General features: G+C 38.5%; 4 protein-coding genes across 6 annotated transcripts in view; 1 reads left to right on the top strand and 3 right to left on the bottom strand.

Moving 5' to 3' along the window:
• LOC6584927 (serine-rich adhesin for platelets) overlaps positions 1–6,451 on the bottom strand; it is a 34,690-nt gene extending 28,239 nt beyond the window's left edge. For both annotated transcript variants that reach the window (XM_044007263.1, XM_044007264.1), the window contains exons 1-2: positions 6,373–6,451; positions 5,521–5,734 (exon numbers count right to left, since the gene is read on the bottom strand). In XM_044007263.1, the coding sequence (XP_043863198.1) occupies positions 5,521–5,529 (9 nt within the window). In that variant the 5' untranslated portion in view covers positions 5,530–5,734; positions 6,373–6,451. The remainder of the gene's footprint in view (positions 1–5,520; positions 5,735–6,372) is intronic.
• A 4,663-nt stretch (positions 6,452–11,114) lies between these two features.
• Positions 11,115–13,698, bottom strand: LOC6584926 (augmin complex subunit dgt3). Its single transcript, XM_002010530.4, has 6 exons — positions 13,461–13,698; positions 13,075–13,403; positions 12,647–13,009; positions 11,927–12,592; positions 11,690–11,867; positions 11,115–11,612 (listed from the first exon to the last, which is right to left on the bottom strand). Exons 1-6 carry the CDS (start codon positions 13,476–13,478, stop codon positions 11,448–11,450), a joined length of 1,719 nt encoding a protein of 572 aa, XP_002010566.1. The 5' UTR covers positions 13,479–13,698; the 3' UTR covers positions 11,115–11,447.
• A 614-nt stretch (positions 13,699–14,312) lies between these two features.
• Positions 14,313–16,675, top strand: part of LOC6584923 — a 41,471-nt gene continuing 39,108 nt past the window's right edge. Inside the window, exon 1 of one of the 2 annotated variants that reach the window (XM_032732470.2) lies at positions 14,313–14,506. The gene's annotated coding sequence lies outside the window, so the exon portion shown is untranslated. The remainder of the gene's footprint in view (positions 14,507–16,675) is intronic. The other variant, XM_002010527.4, reaches the window with a different exon arrangement.
• On the bottom strand, positions 14,502–16,503 carry LOC6584925 (transcription factor 15). Its single transcript, XM_002010529.4, has 3 exons — positions 14,988–16,503; positions 14,792–14,922; positions 14,502–14,707 (listed from the first exon to the last, which is right to left on the bottom strand). The coding sequence occupies exons 1-3, from the start codon at positions 15,245–15,247 to the stop codon at positions 14,568–14,570; spliced, it is 531 nt and encodes a 176-aa protein (XP_002010565.1). The 5' UTR covers positions 15,248–16,503; the 3' UTR covers positions 14,502–14,567.

The following is a 16,675-nucleotide window of genomic DNA, read 5'->3' as shown; positions in this document are numbered from 1 at the left end:
TCTATTAGCATATTTATGCATATATCACATATTCTTAAGACTTGTTTAGAGGCTAAACTGGAATATGTTTTCGCTTTTCATTCCTGTTTCGAGCGATATTCTGTATGCGAAAGTGACTAAAAGTGAGAGTACAATTCTGAAAGAAGACTTGATCTTATCTCGTACATAGCCAATCGGGTATTCACACTTGCCAAATACTCTGCTCGAGGTTGTTGACTCCACAAAGCTGTCTAAATTTATTCAATCGACCCCATGCTGTGGGCGTGCAACGAGAAACGCCAACTTCAATTAAAACTCTTACTCAGCAAAGTCGCCCGATTTAATATAGAGCATACAAATATTAATCTACCAGAGCTAGTTGTCTATGTGAGCGAATATATTCTTTGAATACTCTCTCTGAATACTCTTCACACTAAGAGGCAGCTCAGTGAGTTACAGTTGCAATCTGCGAGAGACTGTGCGTCTGAGTGTGGGAGAAAGCTGGTTAAGGCCCACATGAAAAGCCAGAAGACATGCATAAATCATAAACAGCTTATATAGTGGAGTGGTCTAGGGGGAACTCTAAATGTTTTCCATTGCTTTTTGCTGCAAGAAAGAAAGGAAAAGTTGGACTGAATACCCGCACAGCTACGGAGTAGATGGCTCAATGGCTAACACTGATCGATGAATCACTATGAATTATTTATTAGCTTATGAGCAGAGCAGAGCACAAAAAGCAAAACATTGTGATTATTGCGCTCAGGCAAGGTTATACAATATCTTAAGATGATCGATCAACAATGACAGTTGTCTTGTGACAATATAATAAATACATAATGAAATATTTGCAAACCAGCCACAAAGCGAACAGCTAAACATACTTGCTCACTTTGGCAACTTAGTATGGATCGCAATTTTTATTTACAAAACAAAGACGTAAAACGAACAAGGCCACCCCAGCATCTTGGATATAAATTCGCTTGAATCATCTGACATATTTATATGTAAAAGTAACTCGAAGAGGCAAGAATATTTCAGTTGGGCGCTAGCGACTGCATAATACTCGCTCGCAATTGAATCATTGCGTTAAGCCTGGAGAGGAAGACTTTGGGTGGGTCCGATTGTATTGTATTGCTCTACAGCAAACTAACATGAATATTTAGGCTATACAACTAGGAAAAAAAAAACATTGTATTTTTGATTTGCCTTGTCCTCAATATGAATCTGAAACTAATCCACACTCTTATCTTTAGTATTTCCACTATTATTCCCAACAGATTATAGTGTAAGAGAGAGCGTAATAAATAAAATGAAATGAATATGAATTTTTGATCATCGTTTGCCAAGTTGAGTAAATAAACCAAATATCAATATCTGCAGCACATTCAATGAAAATTCCAAGTGAACTTGCTGACATTGCACAAAACCAATATACCCTCTTCCCTTCTCGAGCGAGTATAAGTCCCGTAATTGTCAATAATGTAGCAATGATATATTTTACTGTTTCACTCTTCGCCAGACTCTTTAAAGATAAACGCCAAGTTTTTGTCATAAGCCCAAGTCGCGCAACTGGTTTGCACTAAATGCTATGCAAACCTCTGTAACTACGCACACACACACACACACACACACATACATAGCTAGAGATGTGTGTGTGTGGCTCTCGGCTCTGGCAAAAGGGTAAATAATATGCGGGCCCAGGTCCCGAATACTGAAATTGAATCACATCTAAGCAGTATCTGGAGCATGTCTGCATCTGAAGGCAGCAAGCGCCGTGCTGCATACGTAACGAAGCCGCTCTCCGTGGCCTGAACAATGTTGTCTCTGGAAGATACATTCCGGGCCGTGGATGCAGCAATGGATTTGCTCACTGCTAAAAGGCACTTTGTTGCCGTTTCAGCAACGTGGCTTAATTGGCAAACCGGTAAGACAATCAGCACAACACTGCCATCCAGCCAGCCAGCCAGCCAGCCCGCCAAGCTTCGCAAATCAACGTGAAGATGGAAGCGCGTGCGATTCAAAATTCCAAATCAACGCCACAAGCTAAGAGGCTGTGCATCAGAGAGTGAGTGAGAGGGAGAGATTTTAGTGGCGAGAACACTGGCAAGTTGCAATATTTCATATATTGTATAGAAAGGTAGCGTTGGCAGTGTTGCCGTGCTGCAAATGCATTCTGACGCCCGCAGTCAGTCGGAAAACTGACGAGGGATGGGCAGCACTTGAAGGTGCATCGTTTCCGTCTTGTTGAGGTCACTATAGATACACACACACATGCATACACCCATCCATATGCACAGATGTTTACGTACGTCATACGCATATCTCAGAGCTGACATCAAACGGCGCAGCAATGATGAGCAGAGCTATTCAGTCTTTGACACTTGTCGCAATAAACTTGTTTCGCCCCCGCCCCAAGAGCCGAAATCTTGTCCGAAATATTTGTATACCCAGCGTATACGAATCGAAATAAATAGAGAAAAAACAAACAGAAAAGTGAAACAAGTTTAGTTCGATCGTTTTTCGCATGCGCATGCGCAGTTACGATCTTCTCCTTCTTCTTCTTCATCGAGCTGCCTCTGCTACTGTTGTTGTTGTTATTACTATCTGTGTAAATGCGCAACCAAAAATTTGCATGACAGTTAAAGGTCCGTGAATGGTCGTCGATGGGCCGTCAATAGCATCTGCCACCAGATGTGATGGGCAATCGCATACGCATACGCATACACATACACATACGCATACGCATACGCACAAGGCGGATGTGAAAGAAAACTATCAAAAAATCGTCAACGAAAACGAAATCGAACGTAAATAAAGTAAAAGTAAATATATACAAATATAAGTATACCTATATATGTATGTATATACTATTTGCTGGTATGCATTGCATGCTTTTGATATTTGCTTCTCAGAGATTTTGTTGTTGGCAAAAATCTTTAATATGCACGCTAGGCTGCTCGGTACGAGATACAGATACAGATGCAGATAATTACGGCAAATTCAATTTGATTTTTGAGTAGGAATCGTGTTCGAAAGTTTTTAATAGGTGTTAATGGGGAAATGCGTCTCTTTGCCTAAACAAAGCCATGCGACGGCCATTATATAAGCCAGCAAATGCTGGGCAGCGAAAGTAATCAATGCGAGATACATAAAGATATACATATGTATATTCCCAATCGGAACTGTAACAAACAAGTGAAGACGTCCGAGGGAGATATAGAAGAACATGTCTTTCCCAGTCCGACAGTATTCAGCCGAAACTAATTAGTTTCTAGCACATAAACTTGAGCGTGGCTAAGAGCAGAGTACTAGCCAATTGGTAGATCGTATCTAATTAGTATTTATAATGTATGGGCCCATGTGAAACAGAGAAATTTAATTAAGACTTGTTTATATAAGAAATATAAAGCCAAATGAATGCCAAAAGGAAGCGATGATAAAAGACAACAGAGCCAGAGATAGGCGATGACTGATGACTCGGGGGAATTCCGCGTTTCGCCCACACATGCCGAAATTCAAATCCGTTAAAGCAAAGTTATAAATAAATTTGAGTGTCGCAAAGCCACCTCAGATACGCAGCCAATGATGCGATAGATGCAGAGAGACAGATCTAATAGCCGAGCAATCTAACGGCATGTGAATGAAGCTATTGCACGCTTCAATAGTTTCAATCAACCGATTGTTCCGATACGATATCGACTTTCAATACGGCTAACGGTTAACTATAACCTAAAACCTGAAAGTCTGGTTCGCATTGAAATCGACTAACAAACAGGCGAAGATACGGAAATATCTTTATAGCATTGTCTTTAATTAGATACATATCTATTTCTTATTTCTCATTTATTATTTATTTTTTATTTATTTATGTGCATGATTCACTTTTCACTCTATTTAAGCTTTTCAGCTCATTCAGTTTTATCTCAAAACGCATCTCATCTCATCTCAGCGAACTCTTTTCCCTCGTGCCTTGATAGATCTATGATGTCATGATCTTGCCGTCTGTGTTGAATTGCTGAGTGTCAGTGCAGATAATCTTGAGCAGGTCTGCGTCTGTCTCCAGCTCTCGTGATATTCACAACACAATAAAAATGACAGCTATCAAAGCAATAATTAAACAGATCAACAGGGCTATTAATACAGCACCAGATATTGTTCGGTAACAGCTCTATCAGGTCAGGCTTATGGCATAAACACTAGAATTTTGTTGAGAAGACTTGCCGAGGCAGAGGCATATGTTAAGGTGAGAGAGTGGGCTCCAGCCCAGCTGCCCTCACACTCGTAGCATCTGTACGTACCCTTTCTACATTTCCAGAAAACCTCATTTGAGACTGACTTGGATAAGTGTGGAAAGGCCACTTTCACACGTTGCAAGTACTTGTTGCTTCTAGATACTTCTTCTAACTACTTGGTCAACACAATAAAGTCTTTTAGTAAAGCATAGTCAGATTCTTCGTTATACAAGTTGGGCTAACCTTTCATCTGCTTGTGTAATTGTTAGATATCTCCTTTCGTAATCATTATACTATTATTCGTTCGTCGGATTGTCCTATATGAACGTAATGATCCTCTAAGCTACAAAATCGTAAGTCATGTATATTCTAGACATAATACTTTAATAAAAGCTAATCAATATATATGCATCGATTATAGGATCCATTTGGTATAGCTCTCACCCCTATTACTAGCCAAACATTAAACAGAACTTGATTGAGTCATATATGTATAATGATATGTGGCTAAACGGAATGGACTCAGCAGAGTTTTGGTAAAGCTGCTCAAATAAGCTGCTTAGCTAATATCTGTTTAAATTATTATATATGGACGTAAATAATAACAAAATAGAGTCGAATGTATCCATTTGTGGCCAGCTTAGCCGTTGGCTCTTCGCCTCGAGCGATTAATTATGCAATCAAAGCGCAAAATTCTTTCGACCAAAAAGTTAAGCAACGCAAATTAATGCAAAATGAAAACGAAATCACAAATTAACAGAACTCAGATATACGCGAGAAGATGCGGTCTACAGAAAACCTGTTGTAGAACTTTTGATAGTTATTTTTATACTTCGGCTTGTTTTCTGTACTTTTGTATTTTGGGCTAGAGATATACGAGTTGCGATATACCGAATAGATATGTGGAAGTGCGTGGTGAATATATCAAGTGGCGGCAGCGACTTCCTTGAGCCGTCAACTCACAGAGGGGCTGACATATGCACATATGTACATATATATACATACATATGTACATATGTGTATAGGTATGAGTGACTGAGCAATGCTGCTGCAGCTCTGCCCTTGGGATGGGCCAAGCGGCGACAACTTTCGCCTGGCGGCGCACTTTCAAGGTTGCTCGAGCCGAGGCGCTTATCCTGTCGAATCATATAATCAGCGAGGCTCGAATGTTGCTGGAATGTTGCTAAACGCAACAAGCAACAAGTTTTCAAGACATGACGAAAGACGAAATGAGCAAAAGTGAATTTGTTTCTGCTTTTTTTTTTTTTTTTTTTTTTTTTTTGTGCCAAACAAAGTTTGCAAAACTTACCGGAAGCATTTTGGCGGCGAGGCGTTTATGGCCAACTTTTGAGTGTGGTTGTTCGTATGCAGTCGAATCTGTGTGTGCGTGTGTGTGTGTGTGTTTGTACCGATTTTGAGCACTTCGGTTATGTTGTAACTGTTATTGCTTGTTGATTGTTGCAGCTAAACGCAGTCAACGGGCTGGCCTTCTTATTTGGCGGCGATACCAGCTAAAACGTTTTCTTCATTTATCAATTATCAATTTGAATTATTTGTTGAAATTTTTCCAAAAATTTGCGAAAATGTTTGTGAAATTCAGAAACAAAAACAAAATGCATATATGTGAAAATTGGGTCATGTAAGTTATTGTTGTTACAATTGTGGTTGTTGTTGTTGGTGGTTGTTGGTGGTTTTTGGCTGCTGCAGAAAAGCTTTGTGCAATCGGCGGCGCCTGCGCAGATCTGCGATCGTTTATGCTCTGCTGCCCAGCGTTAAGGCAGCAGCAGCAGCAACAACAACAACAACAGTAAAAGCAAAAGCAACAAACAATGAAAACCAGATCGAAAACAAAAACTGTTACACACGTCTGCGCATTTAGTTTTTCACTTTCGGCAGGCGTTGCTTTTACCACAATTCTGCACATTCATTTCATTTCATTTCATTTCATTTTTCATTTTGGATTTCAAAAACACTTTCGCATTGAGTAGTTGATTGTAATAATTTAGTTTTTTCTTTTGGATTAACACACAACTCAAAAAAAAAAAAAAAAAAAACAAAACAAAAATGTTTAATCATTGAGGGCATTCAATGTTTGCTCAGAAAAATAAATCTCATTCAAATTTGCCGTTAATTATTTCAGTGTTGATTTCATCTCGCGTACAAATTAACCAGCAATTGTTCCAGCAATGTGGATGGAAACCGCTAAGCCAACATTACCGTTCAAGAGTTGCCGTTGCACTGAATTCGCGTTTGTGGCCAAAAAGCGTAGACCAGGCGCTGCTCGCCCATTGCTGAGAGGGGCACCAGACAGCCGTCAGCCATAAGGCAACAACACGTTTTTCGAGCTGCGCAGCCGCAAAGCGTCGACGTGCGACGCCGGCAGAGCGCTGTTAACAGCGGCCGTTAGTAGCTAACAGAGCACTGTTAATTGCAGTGCAAATTCAATTTGCAGCAGTAGCTAGCATGATTTGAATAAGCAAGGACATAGTGGTGTATAACAGAGCTCTGTTAATAGTAGTTGTTAACAGTTAACATAGCTCTGCTAATTGCATTTTAAAATTAATTTTCAATAATAACATAAATATGTATTGATATGCAAGGACATAGATTTGCATAGCTCTGTTAATGGGGTCATTTCTAGCTTACAGCACTGCATATTCAAATTGCAATGGTAGCTAACATTTGTATGTATGCATTTAAAATTAAAAGGATGAATGGAAAGTAAATAACAGAGCTCTGTTGTTAATAGAGAGCTACCGCAAATTTGATTTGCCGTTAATGCTAATGTGAGTGTCAAAACTAATTATATTTAAAGGATACTATTAAAGAATGTTCTACTTTTGGATTAGTAAGGAAAGGATAAGTTAACTTGAAGTAATACCTACTTTTTACTCATATGCTTCCAATATATGTAGAAAACAAGAAAATTGTTTCTAATATTTCACGAATTTGAAACAACAAAAACATGTATTATATAAATATGCATATGTATAAATTTATGTTTTGTTAAAAATGTAGTTAGCCTTCAGTGATAAGAAACTGATTCTAAATTTAAAATCTAACCGGTTGCTCTTTTTATTGGGATATGATATATTCATACAATCTGATCAATCAAAGTATAATTAAAATTTATTTATGATTCAGATACGAATCTGAACAGCACAGTTCGTCTAATATTCAAGCATTTACAATTTATTTTTATAAATTATAGGTCTCTGCAAAAGTATTATAGTTGTTTATAAAAATTGGTAAGTAAGCGCAGTATTCACAAAAAAAATAAATAAAAATAAAAATAAAAAATAAATAAATAAATAGGTGACAAAAAAAATAAGGTAAAAGTGAATTAAAATTGGTAATAAAATCAAAAGTATTGTCAGCGTAATGAAATTTGGTTTTTGGGGACTGTATTAAAGTATATTTTTATTGCCATTTGGTTCGAATCATCTTTAGGTCTTATATTAAACTGGGTCAATTGCAACAGGTGTTGTCTTCGTTATGAATCTTGTTTGACTTGCTGGGACATGGTCTTCGTTTATTGCGCATGTAAATCGAGAGAGCGAGAGGAAGAGACAGAGAGAGAGAGAGAGAGAGAGAGAAAGGTAGAGAAAGACCAGCGAAGAGATACTTATGTGTATTAGGGCTGGGCCGGAACCAAAATCAATGTCTGCAGCCAAGCCATATAGCTGGTATAACTGCTGTTACAGGTTTTCAACGGCAGCGCGCATGCGTGTGGTTGACCTTTGTTACCGCTGCTGGCCAACGTCCAAGCATATCAACAACAAAAAACCTTTACATAATACCCATTAAATGCTGTCATCGAAATGCCGATCGAAGCGGCGGTGCGAAATGAATTTCAAATATTTTATCAAGTCGTTGGGTTGTTTTTATTTATTTTGCTTTTACTCTTCTTTATTGTTTCGCTTTCGTCTCTCTCCCCTTTCACACACTCACACGAACACACACACGCCCATTGTATATACGTTTTTCTCTTTGACTTTGCAACATAGGCCCGAGTTCCGTTTCCCCAACCCAGACTCGAACTATTTCCATATCTATTTGCATTTGCTTTCGGCGATGCACCCAGTTAATAGACTTGTTTCGACGTTTGTGTATCGCACACTGCCGAAACGGGTATATTGGGTTTTTGCATTACTGTAGAAAAATTGAAATATGTTTGCATTTAAATACACAGATACAAAATTAATAAATTTATTAAAAATTTATAATACATATACATACACTATAAATATACCATTTGGAATATCTTTTTTATAGTTTGTTAAAAAAAATGTTTTAAAACGATATTTACAATTTTTTCTATTTCTACAGATCAACGTAGTTGGAGAATTCTCAAATCAAGTTTAATTAGCTTTACATTCCGATTAAGACTATTCAAGCATGAACATCGCATTCACGACCATTCTTAAAGTATAAACATTCTTGGGCCCACAAGATCGTAATATGAAAAGAGCAGTACTGCCACAAGTTCCCAGAATATAATAGAAACTGGACAATTAATTCGAAGGACAGATTTGGTATGTATAGAGTTACATAAAGCTCAGCATTTATTGATGCAGCTTACTCAAAGTCCATCGGATTCTTAACTTAGTATTCTGTAGAAGAATAATTTTTCAGTTTTTAATAGTTATTTTCAATAAACCTTCTTCATCAATATTAGCTCGTTTGAGCCATTCATAAATACAGCCATTATACAAATATTATAATATGCAAGTTCTTCAAGCAGAGTATGCCACCATCGACTACAATATTCTTATGAACCTTTTCATTCGAAAATTATGATGTTAGCATTGGCATAACTGGCAAGAGCTCCTGGCCAATGCATCCGCTGCACGTTCCAGGCACATTAAATGCCAAGCACGCAGCGAATGCATCAGCCAGCGTGGAGTCCTCTCCAGGTGTTTGATAGCCTACTTCCGCTCAACGGACATGGGACGAGGCGCTGCTCACGTCTGTGTACCTGGCATCCTTTATTGAATTTAGGAAACACCAATATTGCTGATGAGGACTGAAATTACACAGGTCAACAAAATATCTAGAAATGACTTAACTATGAATCACCCTGTGCGTGTTGAATAGCAATCAAAGACTTTGAGCAATGACAAAATAAAAGTTAATCAATTTCGGATCGAGGCCTTGTACTATGATAACTGTATTTTCATTTTATTTTTAAAACTTCTTTTTGTCACTAGGATATTGTCTCATATCTAGGCTCGCCTGCGGTAAGAGTGGTAAAAAGTGGTAGTAGTGAAAGTACTGTTAGATACAAAACTCCATTATGTTCGTTCATCCATGTCACCAAATGGAACAACAAACAATTCTTTGCTTCTTTTCTACTTACACAACAATATACGATATATAAAATATATCGGCTTTGTATATACGGACCAAAAAATCTCTCTAGCTCTTATGTGATCAACGCGTCAAACTATTCGGACAGATGGGCACACAGACATAGGGACCGGGCTAAATCGATTCAGCTCGTCGCCTGATCAAGAATATATATACTTTGTGAAGTCTGCCACGCCCCATTCTGCCAGTTACATACATTTCATTTATATACTTATATGCATCCAGTATACCAATATCAGCGTGACTTTCATATTCTTAAACTACAAGGATGTAAATAATGAAAAAGTTCTTTTAGCTTATAGCTTAAAATAATCATTTTTGTATTTGGAATATTTTTGTAATGTAAATATTTAAGTAGCAAAAAACTCATTTCGATGGTTTTTACATTATTCTTAACTGTGTTCGCATACCAGGCATATCTTCTGAGGCGCCGTTGCTTTTGACTTCTTAAGAGCCAAATTACATGGAGTATACTTCAAGCATGATTTGCAATAAATTGTATATAAAAATATTTGTGCACTTATTCCTTCTGCGAAACATGATAAATTCTCAACAAGGAAGAAAAGAATATGAATATTGAATATTTCATAAGAAATGTTCAAGTTTCTTTCTAAATATGATCTTGGTAATACCGAATTTCAATAGTCTTTTAGGTCTTAGTGCTTATTTTTTAGCAAACATGTTTTTTAGACAATTCTATACGAGTCAGAAGCTAAGGCATGTCTTCAGATTATTTGGCCCATTCACATCTAATCATTTTGGACTGAAGCAACAGCTTTTCGAACTTGAAGCTGATTGTAGAGGCACTGCTTAATTAGTTCATATACTATCGATGGTGGAACTAGTTGATAGTATTATATTGACATTTGGAATTATGGAATGAGAACAGTAGTATTCATTTAAATAATATCATCAAAGTACATGCATTAACAGTCTTATGTAGTTTCAAAGATACTTTGTAGATAATAGATCACACATAATCTTAAAGTTGCCCTTAATGAAATATAAGATTCTGGGCTAGTATCTCCATTAAACGTATAAGTAATTTATATAGTAGTTTGTTGGAAAAGATTTTTATATTTACAGAAACAAATTATAGATCTTTATGTACTTGAATTTAGTTAGGTAAGTGTAGACATTGTATAGTTTAAGGCAAGTTGTTTTTTTTTTTTCTAAATAGCATTTGTTTGAATTTGAATATAAGTTATATAAGAATACATAACTTAACATTTGAAAATGATTGAAAACCAATGAATATAAGATAACAATGCCTATTTATAATAACAGATTGTTAATTTTGTGATCATATGATGCATTATCTTGATCGATTATTCATTAAAAACATTTTTATCTTTTTGATAGACATTTCAGTTGTTTCAATTTGTATAGATTCTACATTTTAGCTCTAATTAAATTCACTTTATAAATTTTTAGGATCTTAACATGTATCTGTAAAAACTGAGAACAATCAAAAGATTTCGTTTACTGCAACCAAATTCCTATTTAATCGTTTACTTTCCTAAAAGTGAGAAATTAATTTGTACAAAATGGCATGCAGCATGCATATATTTTATTTCATTCACAGGGGTGCAAACCAACACAACGTAGAGAGGGACGGAATATCGCACAAATTAGAGGAGTGGAGAATGCTGCACATCGAGATGCCAAATGTTTCATTTCACTTCTCGTTGAATTGATAACAAAACAACATTACTTATATTCATTTAAGGTACTTATGTATTAAATGCAATATCCATCGGTTGCTTACCTATGTTTCATCAGACATTTTGCAATTTATAATCACTGAATGCATTACTATGAATATTTGATGGTATTTATATTTTACTTAGCTAATATGTATACTATTCATTTGCGCTGTAGTCCGCCGATGGGACGCAGCATGGCGGTTGTTAGCGCCGGGATCTTCGCTGAGCTCTTCTTTACCTCATCAATGGCATGAATCATGCGTTGTGGATCAGTGAGAAACCAAATCCACAAGAGTTTGCTATAGCGCCAAAGCTTCTCTTTGTCCTATTACGGAGGAGGAAAGACAAAACGTTAAGAACACTCTCTATTAGGGAGAGAATACTGTTTCCTTGCTGACTAACCATACGCTCTAGGATCGTTTCCTGGAACTGAGTGCGCAATTGGCGAAGCGAGTCTTCGAAGCGCAGCTGCTGCTGTCGAACATCAAACATGGGATACAAATATCGAACGTTCTCTAGCATGGGTTGATCAAGTGGCGAATTATAGACGAACGGGCACAACAGTTGTTCCAAGTCCTTGCTGTAAAACCGATTCGGTAAATCCTAGATTCAGATCAACAATTCTTAGGCTCTACTTACAGTTCGGCCAGCTGCTTGTGCGCATACACTTCCGACTTGTGGCTCAACATGCTGTGCAGAGAATTAGCCAAGAGGCGGCCAAACTTTTCATACTCAAATAAGCAGCTCTTGGCCTCAGCGGAGCGAACGTTCTGGCCGAGATGTGTCGATAGTTGACTGGCGATTTCGTGCACAAACTGGGCATAGATGCCTTTAGAGCAGGCGTTCAGCGAGCGCATCGCTTGTATACGCTGGCAGCTAGACTGCGCCTGCATACACAGACCAATGGAGCTGTCCGTACAGTTTCGCTTCTTCTCTAGGTCCAGCTGTATGCCTATCCAGATGAGCTCAGCATTGGACAGTGCATCGGAAATGACGGTCGTCAGCTGCTTGTCATTTTCGCGGCGACGCAGTGCCCGCTCCAGCTTGAGCTTGGTGTTCTCGTAGAGGACCAGCTCAATGCGCTGCTGCGTATGCTGCTGGACGTGCATGGTCAGCGCATTCATCAGAGTCTCGTGGGTGCTCGTCAGGTGATTCCTGTTGAGCAGCTGCAGCTCGTGTGTTTCGCGCATCATGTCTGCCAAGCTGATGCAATGGATTTTATTGAGATCGACGTGATCAATCAGTGCCTGTGTGGCCTTCGCCTTGGCCTTCTCCTTTATGTACTCCAGTGTGTGATACTGAATGCTGTGCGTGAATAGTATTACTTATTGTGTTCACGAATTCGTTTTGCCCACTTACGACTTTTGCAGGTTCTCTAGATTGCTATTGAAGTGCTGCATGTTCACCTCGGCGTCCTCGAATTCCGTGAACTCTTGTATCTTGAAATTCTCCTTCATGTAGAGCGTGAAGTACTGCATGAAAGAGTCACATTTCAGGAAATACTGCTCGAGCGGCATCTGGTGCATGAAAAGGGGCGGCGACTGTTGCATGGTAAAGCCCTTGTTGGCCTCCTCGCTCAGCTTGGCGTTCTCTCGCTGCACCTCTTCCAGTAGACGAGCCTTTGCCTGGCACTCCCCTAATAGCTCCCTCTCTCCATTACTCAATGACAAAATCGTACACTCCAGCTCGCTTAGTTTGCTGCTCTGACTGTGCTTTGTGTTCCTTTGATGAAAGGAAGCTGTTTACTAATCAAAATTGTCGCTTTGTGCTCTTAATAAATTGCTTACTGCATTTCGTCGATCAGTATGCAATAATCCTTGGTTGCCTCCTTAATAGCTTCCACCTCGAGGGCAAGTGCGTCAACGTCATGAGCCGTGTATTTTAGTAGGCCAGGATTTTCCGATTCTATTTGTTGTAGCTTTAGGACACGCTCTGATTCTTTCAGCCATGCGCCACGCTGTTTCATCTCCTCACTCTCCAGTACTTCCCGTTCTGTTAAAATGTTGGAGTCCGTAATATTTTCTGACAAAAAGTTGAAGAACTTCTCAAACTGTTCGTCGTAAATAATCCACTGATTGGAGCTGTCGATGCCCAGCTTTTTAAGCATCTCCGAATTCTAAAAGAACGACAATGCATGTAATCATACAAGATATGTAGATATATATTCACTTACATTCAATATATCGCCCATTTCCGAAAAGCGAAAGTAAACTTAAACAAATCTAATACAATTAAATAGATCCCGCTACCATTTGCAAGTCAAAGCGCTAGTGATGCCATGTACGGTAATCGAATAGTTTTAGTTCTTATAGCCGATATACTAAACTGAAGTTAACAGTGCCAAAATGAGTCGACCATTAACTGTTTGAAAATTAACTGTAAAATATTTCGGGTGTTACAGTGTCATGTGAGTAAATTTCGATATAAAACTCAGATGGCTCTATCTATCTGTTATCGGTAAGCCAATGTGATTGTCAAACAATATTTACTAGCTATCGATTAAATAACTTTATTATTATCGAATGTTGCCCTCAGCCACAAATGCACGTTAGATTCAATTGAACATTTCAAATGTTGGCTTAGCAACTAGTTATATTTCTATGCACCTTTTATTTATACGTGGTACATTTCAGTGCACGAAAAAATGTAAATTCACTTAAAAAAAAAAAAAAAATACAATTTATATTTGGAATGACACATTATGTTGGTTGCTGGCTTTAAAGCTATCGATACTCCTACTTGTTATCGATGCATAACTCATTATGGCACTGTTAACAAAAATGTGGGTTTTTTTTGTTTTGTTTTGGTTATTTTGTATTAAAGCAGTTGACCACCATGCTAAAAAATTCTCATTTAAATAAATAAAGGGGTTAAGAAGTTAAGCTATTCTTTATTCGACAAAAGTCTCTATTATTTGATTTCGGGCTGTAAAAATTACTCATTTGCGACTGTTACAAAAATATTATGTGAGCATAAAATACTTCTTTTTTGTATTCTTAAATTTTAAATACATACATATAATGTTAATATAATAAATTTTAATTATGTCGTCCGAATTTATTTTCGGACTACTATTTTTAAAAAGTCATAAATATAACCATATTTAATTAGTCAAGTTTGAATTTTGTGTTAGGCTCGGTAAATTATTTCAACTGCTTAGTACCGTTAACAGTGCACAGGTGGCGGTAAAAATTGCGCATATGTAAAAATATTATCGCGGTATGAATAACATTTATTTATGTACACATTTAATATTATATTCAATTAGATTAACTGTAGACTATTCTACATTTCTCGTGGACTGTGAAAATTTAGGTCGCATGCAAAATGTGCAAATGTTAACACGCTCCGCAGCTCTGTTGCCATCGTTTTCGCACTTGTGCTCCCACTTCTGACGCAGACAGGGCTGTCTATCGGTTCCTGGTGGCGGGATGAGAGGACGTGGGATAAGAATTGTGTGTTAGGATGACCGGCAATGAAACGAATAATTAATAGCTTGCTTACCTGCGTGCAACGTGCTGCTTAGGTGCGTTATATAGCTGCTGGCCAGGTGTATTATTTCGATTTTGGATAGTTTGCGATTAACGGGCTCCGTGGGGATTAAGCCGCGCAGCGCCTCATATGCAGCATTCACGCTAAAGAAATGTAAACACCACTCAAATGAAGTGGACTTGGCAATTACTGATAAATGACAACTCACTTGAAAGTGCGATGGCGCTCCCGTGCATTAATCTTCTGTCTAGGCGGTGCTTGTCTGCGCGTATGGCCAATGAGCGAGTCCTCGGAATCGGCGCCCACGTTGCTGCCGCTGCCATTGCTGTCGGCGCCGGCAAATGAGGACAGGAGGTACGTTGAGAACTCAAGGGTCTCGCTAGCATTGATGTTGATGTTAATGTTGATATCCCTGTCCATGTCCATGTCCATGCCCATATTCATGCCCATATCCATACCCATATCCATGTTCGTGCTGGAGAACGTGTCACATATGTGTATGTGTGGACGCAGCGCTGCTCAGAGTGCGAATGAGCAGCCGACGGCCGCAGAGGCTGACTCTTTGGTCAGCTCTGGGACTCAGCTGCTATAATTGTGGGCTGCTGCTAAACAAATTAAGTCATCGTCGTCGCAAGTGACGACAAATTGTGCATGAACCGCTACATTTGTACGTATGTGTGTATGCACATATACATACATGTATGTACATACATATAGTCGTATACAGAGGCAGTAACTACAACTACAACGATAACAACACAACTAAACATCCCAACAGTACTTATGCGCACTTGTCAAAACAAACGCACTGCTCCTTGTCCTCTCTCCCTCTCTCCGCTGGCTACGCCCGCGTGGGCCGTTCGCCCGTCCCGCTCTGCCACACAAGACGCGTGCCGCCGCTTGCACAAGCATTTAAATTGTGCAATTTTAATTGCTCGTGCGCCACTCGAAATGACGCGTCCCAGGATAAGCAGCGAGCCACATATTTGCGGCTGCTTTTCTTATTGCATTTCGCGTTTCGCATTCAGCCAATCTGCGCTGACCGTCGACGCATCGTCAGCACTGCAAGCAGTAAAATTTTTATATTTTTGATTGTTTTTGTTTTTGATTTCTGTTTGTTTGCTTTGCCCGCCTAGTGCCCTAACCGGAAGTGGTTCTCAAGTGCGTTTAGCTGCTGATGACGCCTGCGCACGCGCAGCCTTCACGCCCAGCTCCCTAAATTTCACTCAGTGGAATGGGTAACAAGAGTGAAATTGCTAGCTATATCGGTATCTATATGCATATAAGTATATCGAGAGAGCTCATATAAAAAATTGCAAGCACAGTCGAAATATGAGATGTGAGTATTATAATAACGTCGGCATTATCAGTGGAAAGACAGTCTCAAATAAAGCGCACGATAGGCGTCGTATATACACAGATATATACTCTGTGATGTATTCATATATAACTGCGCACAAAATGAGAATTGCTCTACAATTACTTATGCAATTTATCTCTTGATATGATTCTCGAATTGATCTAACAAAATCAGGTTACTAGTTACTGGCTCTCTCTGGGTTAAGATTTGCATTGAAATCAAGTAAAAATGTTGTACTCGGGTGCAACCGACTAGCTAATACGCGTTCGCTGTCCTAAAAGAAATGTGAATCGAATCAAAGTTGAAATTCCAATAAGCTATTGGCTTATCTCTAAAGGAAATCATTCCTGATTCCTAAAATTTCGAATAAAAATAGCTCAAAGACTTCATTATAATTAGTTGAATGCTTTTCATTTTACCTCATTAAATATTAATACAATATATTATATATACTATTATATATGTATATTTATCGACACTCAATTTGTCTGTACAACTAACTCTTGCAATGCCAACTCGAGTGGTTCTCCTTCATC

The sequence above is a fragment of the Drosophila mojavensis genome, unplaced genomic scaffold (genome assembly GCF_018153725.1).
Source record: "Drosophila mojavensis isolate 15081-1352.22 unplaced genomic scaffold, ASM1815372v1 contig_136, whole genome shotgun sequence".
Lineage (NCBI taxonomy): Eukaryota > Metazoa > Arthropoda > Insecta > Diptera > Drosophilidae > Drosophila > Drosophila mojavensis.
Note: the sequence above shows the minus strand (reverse complement) of the source record. Positions and strands in the feature narration are given on the sequence as shown.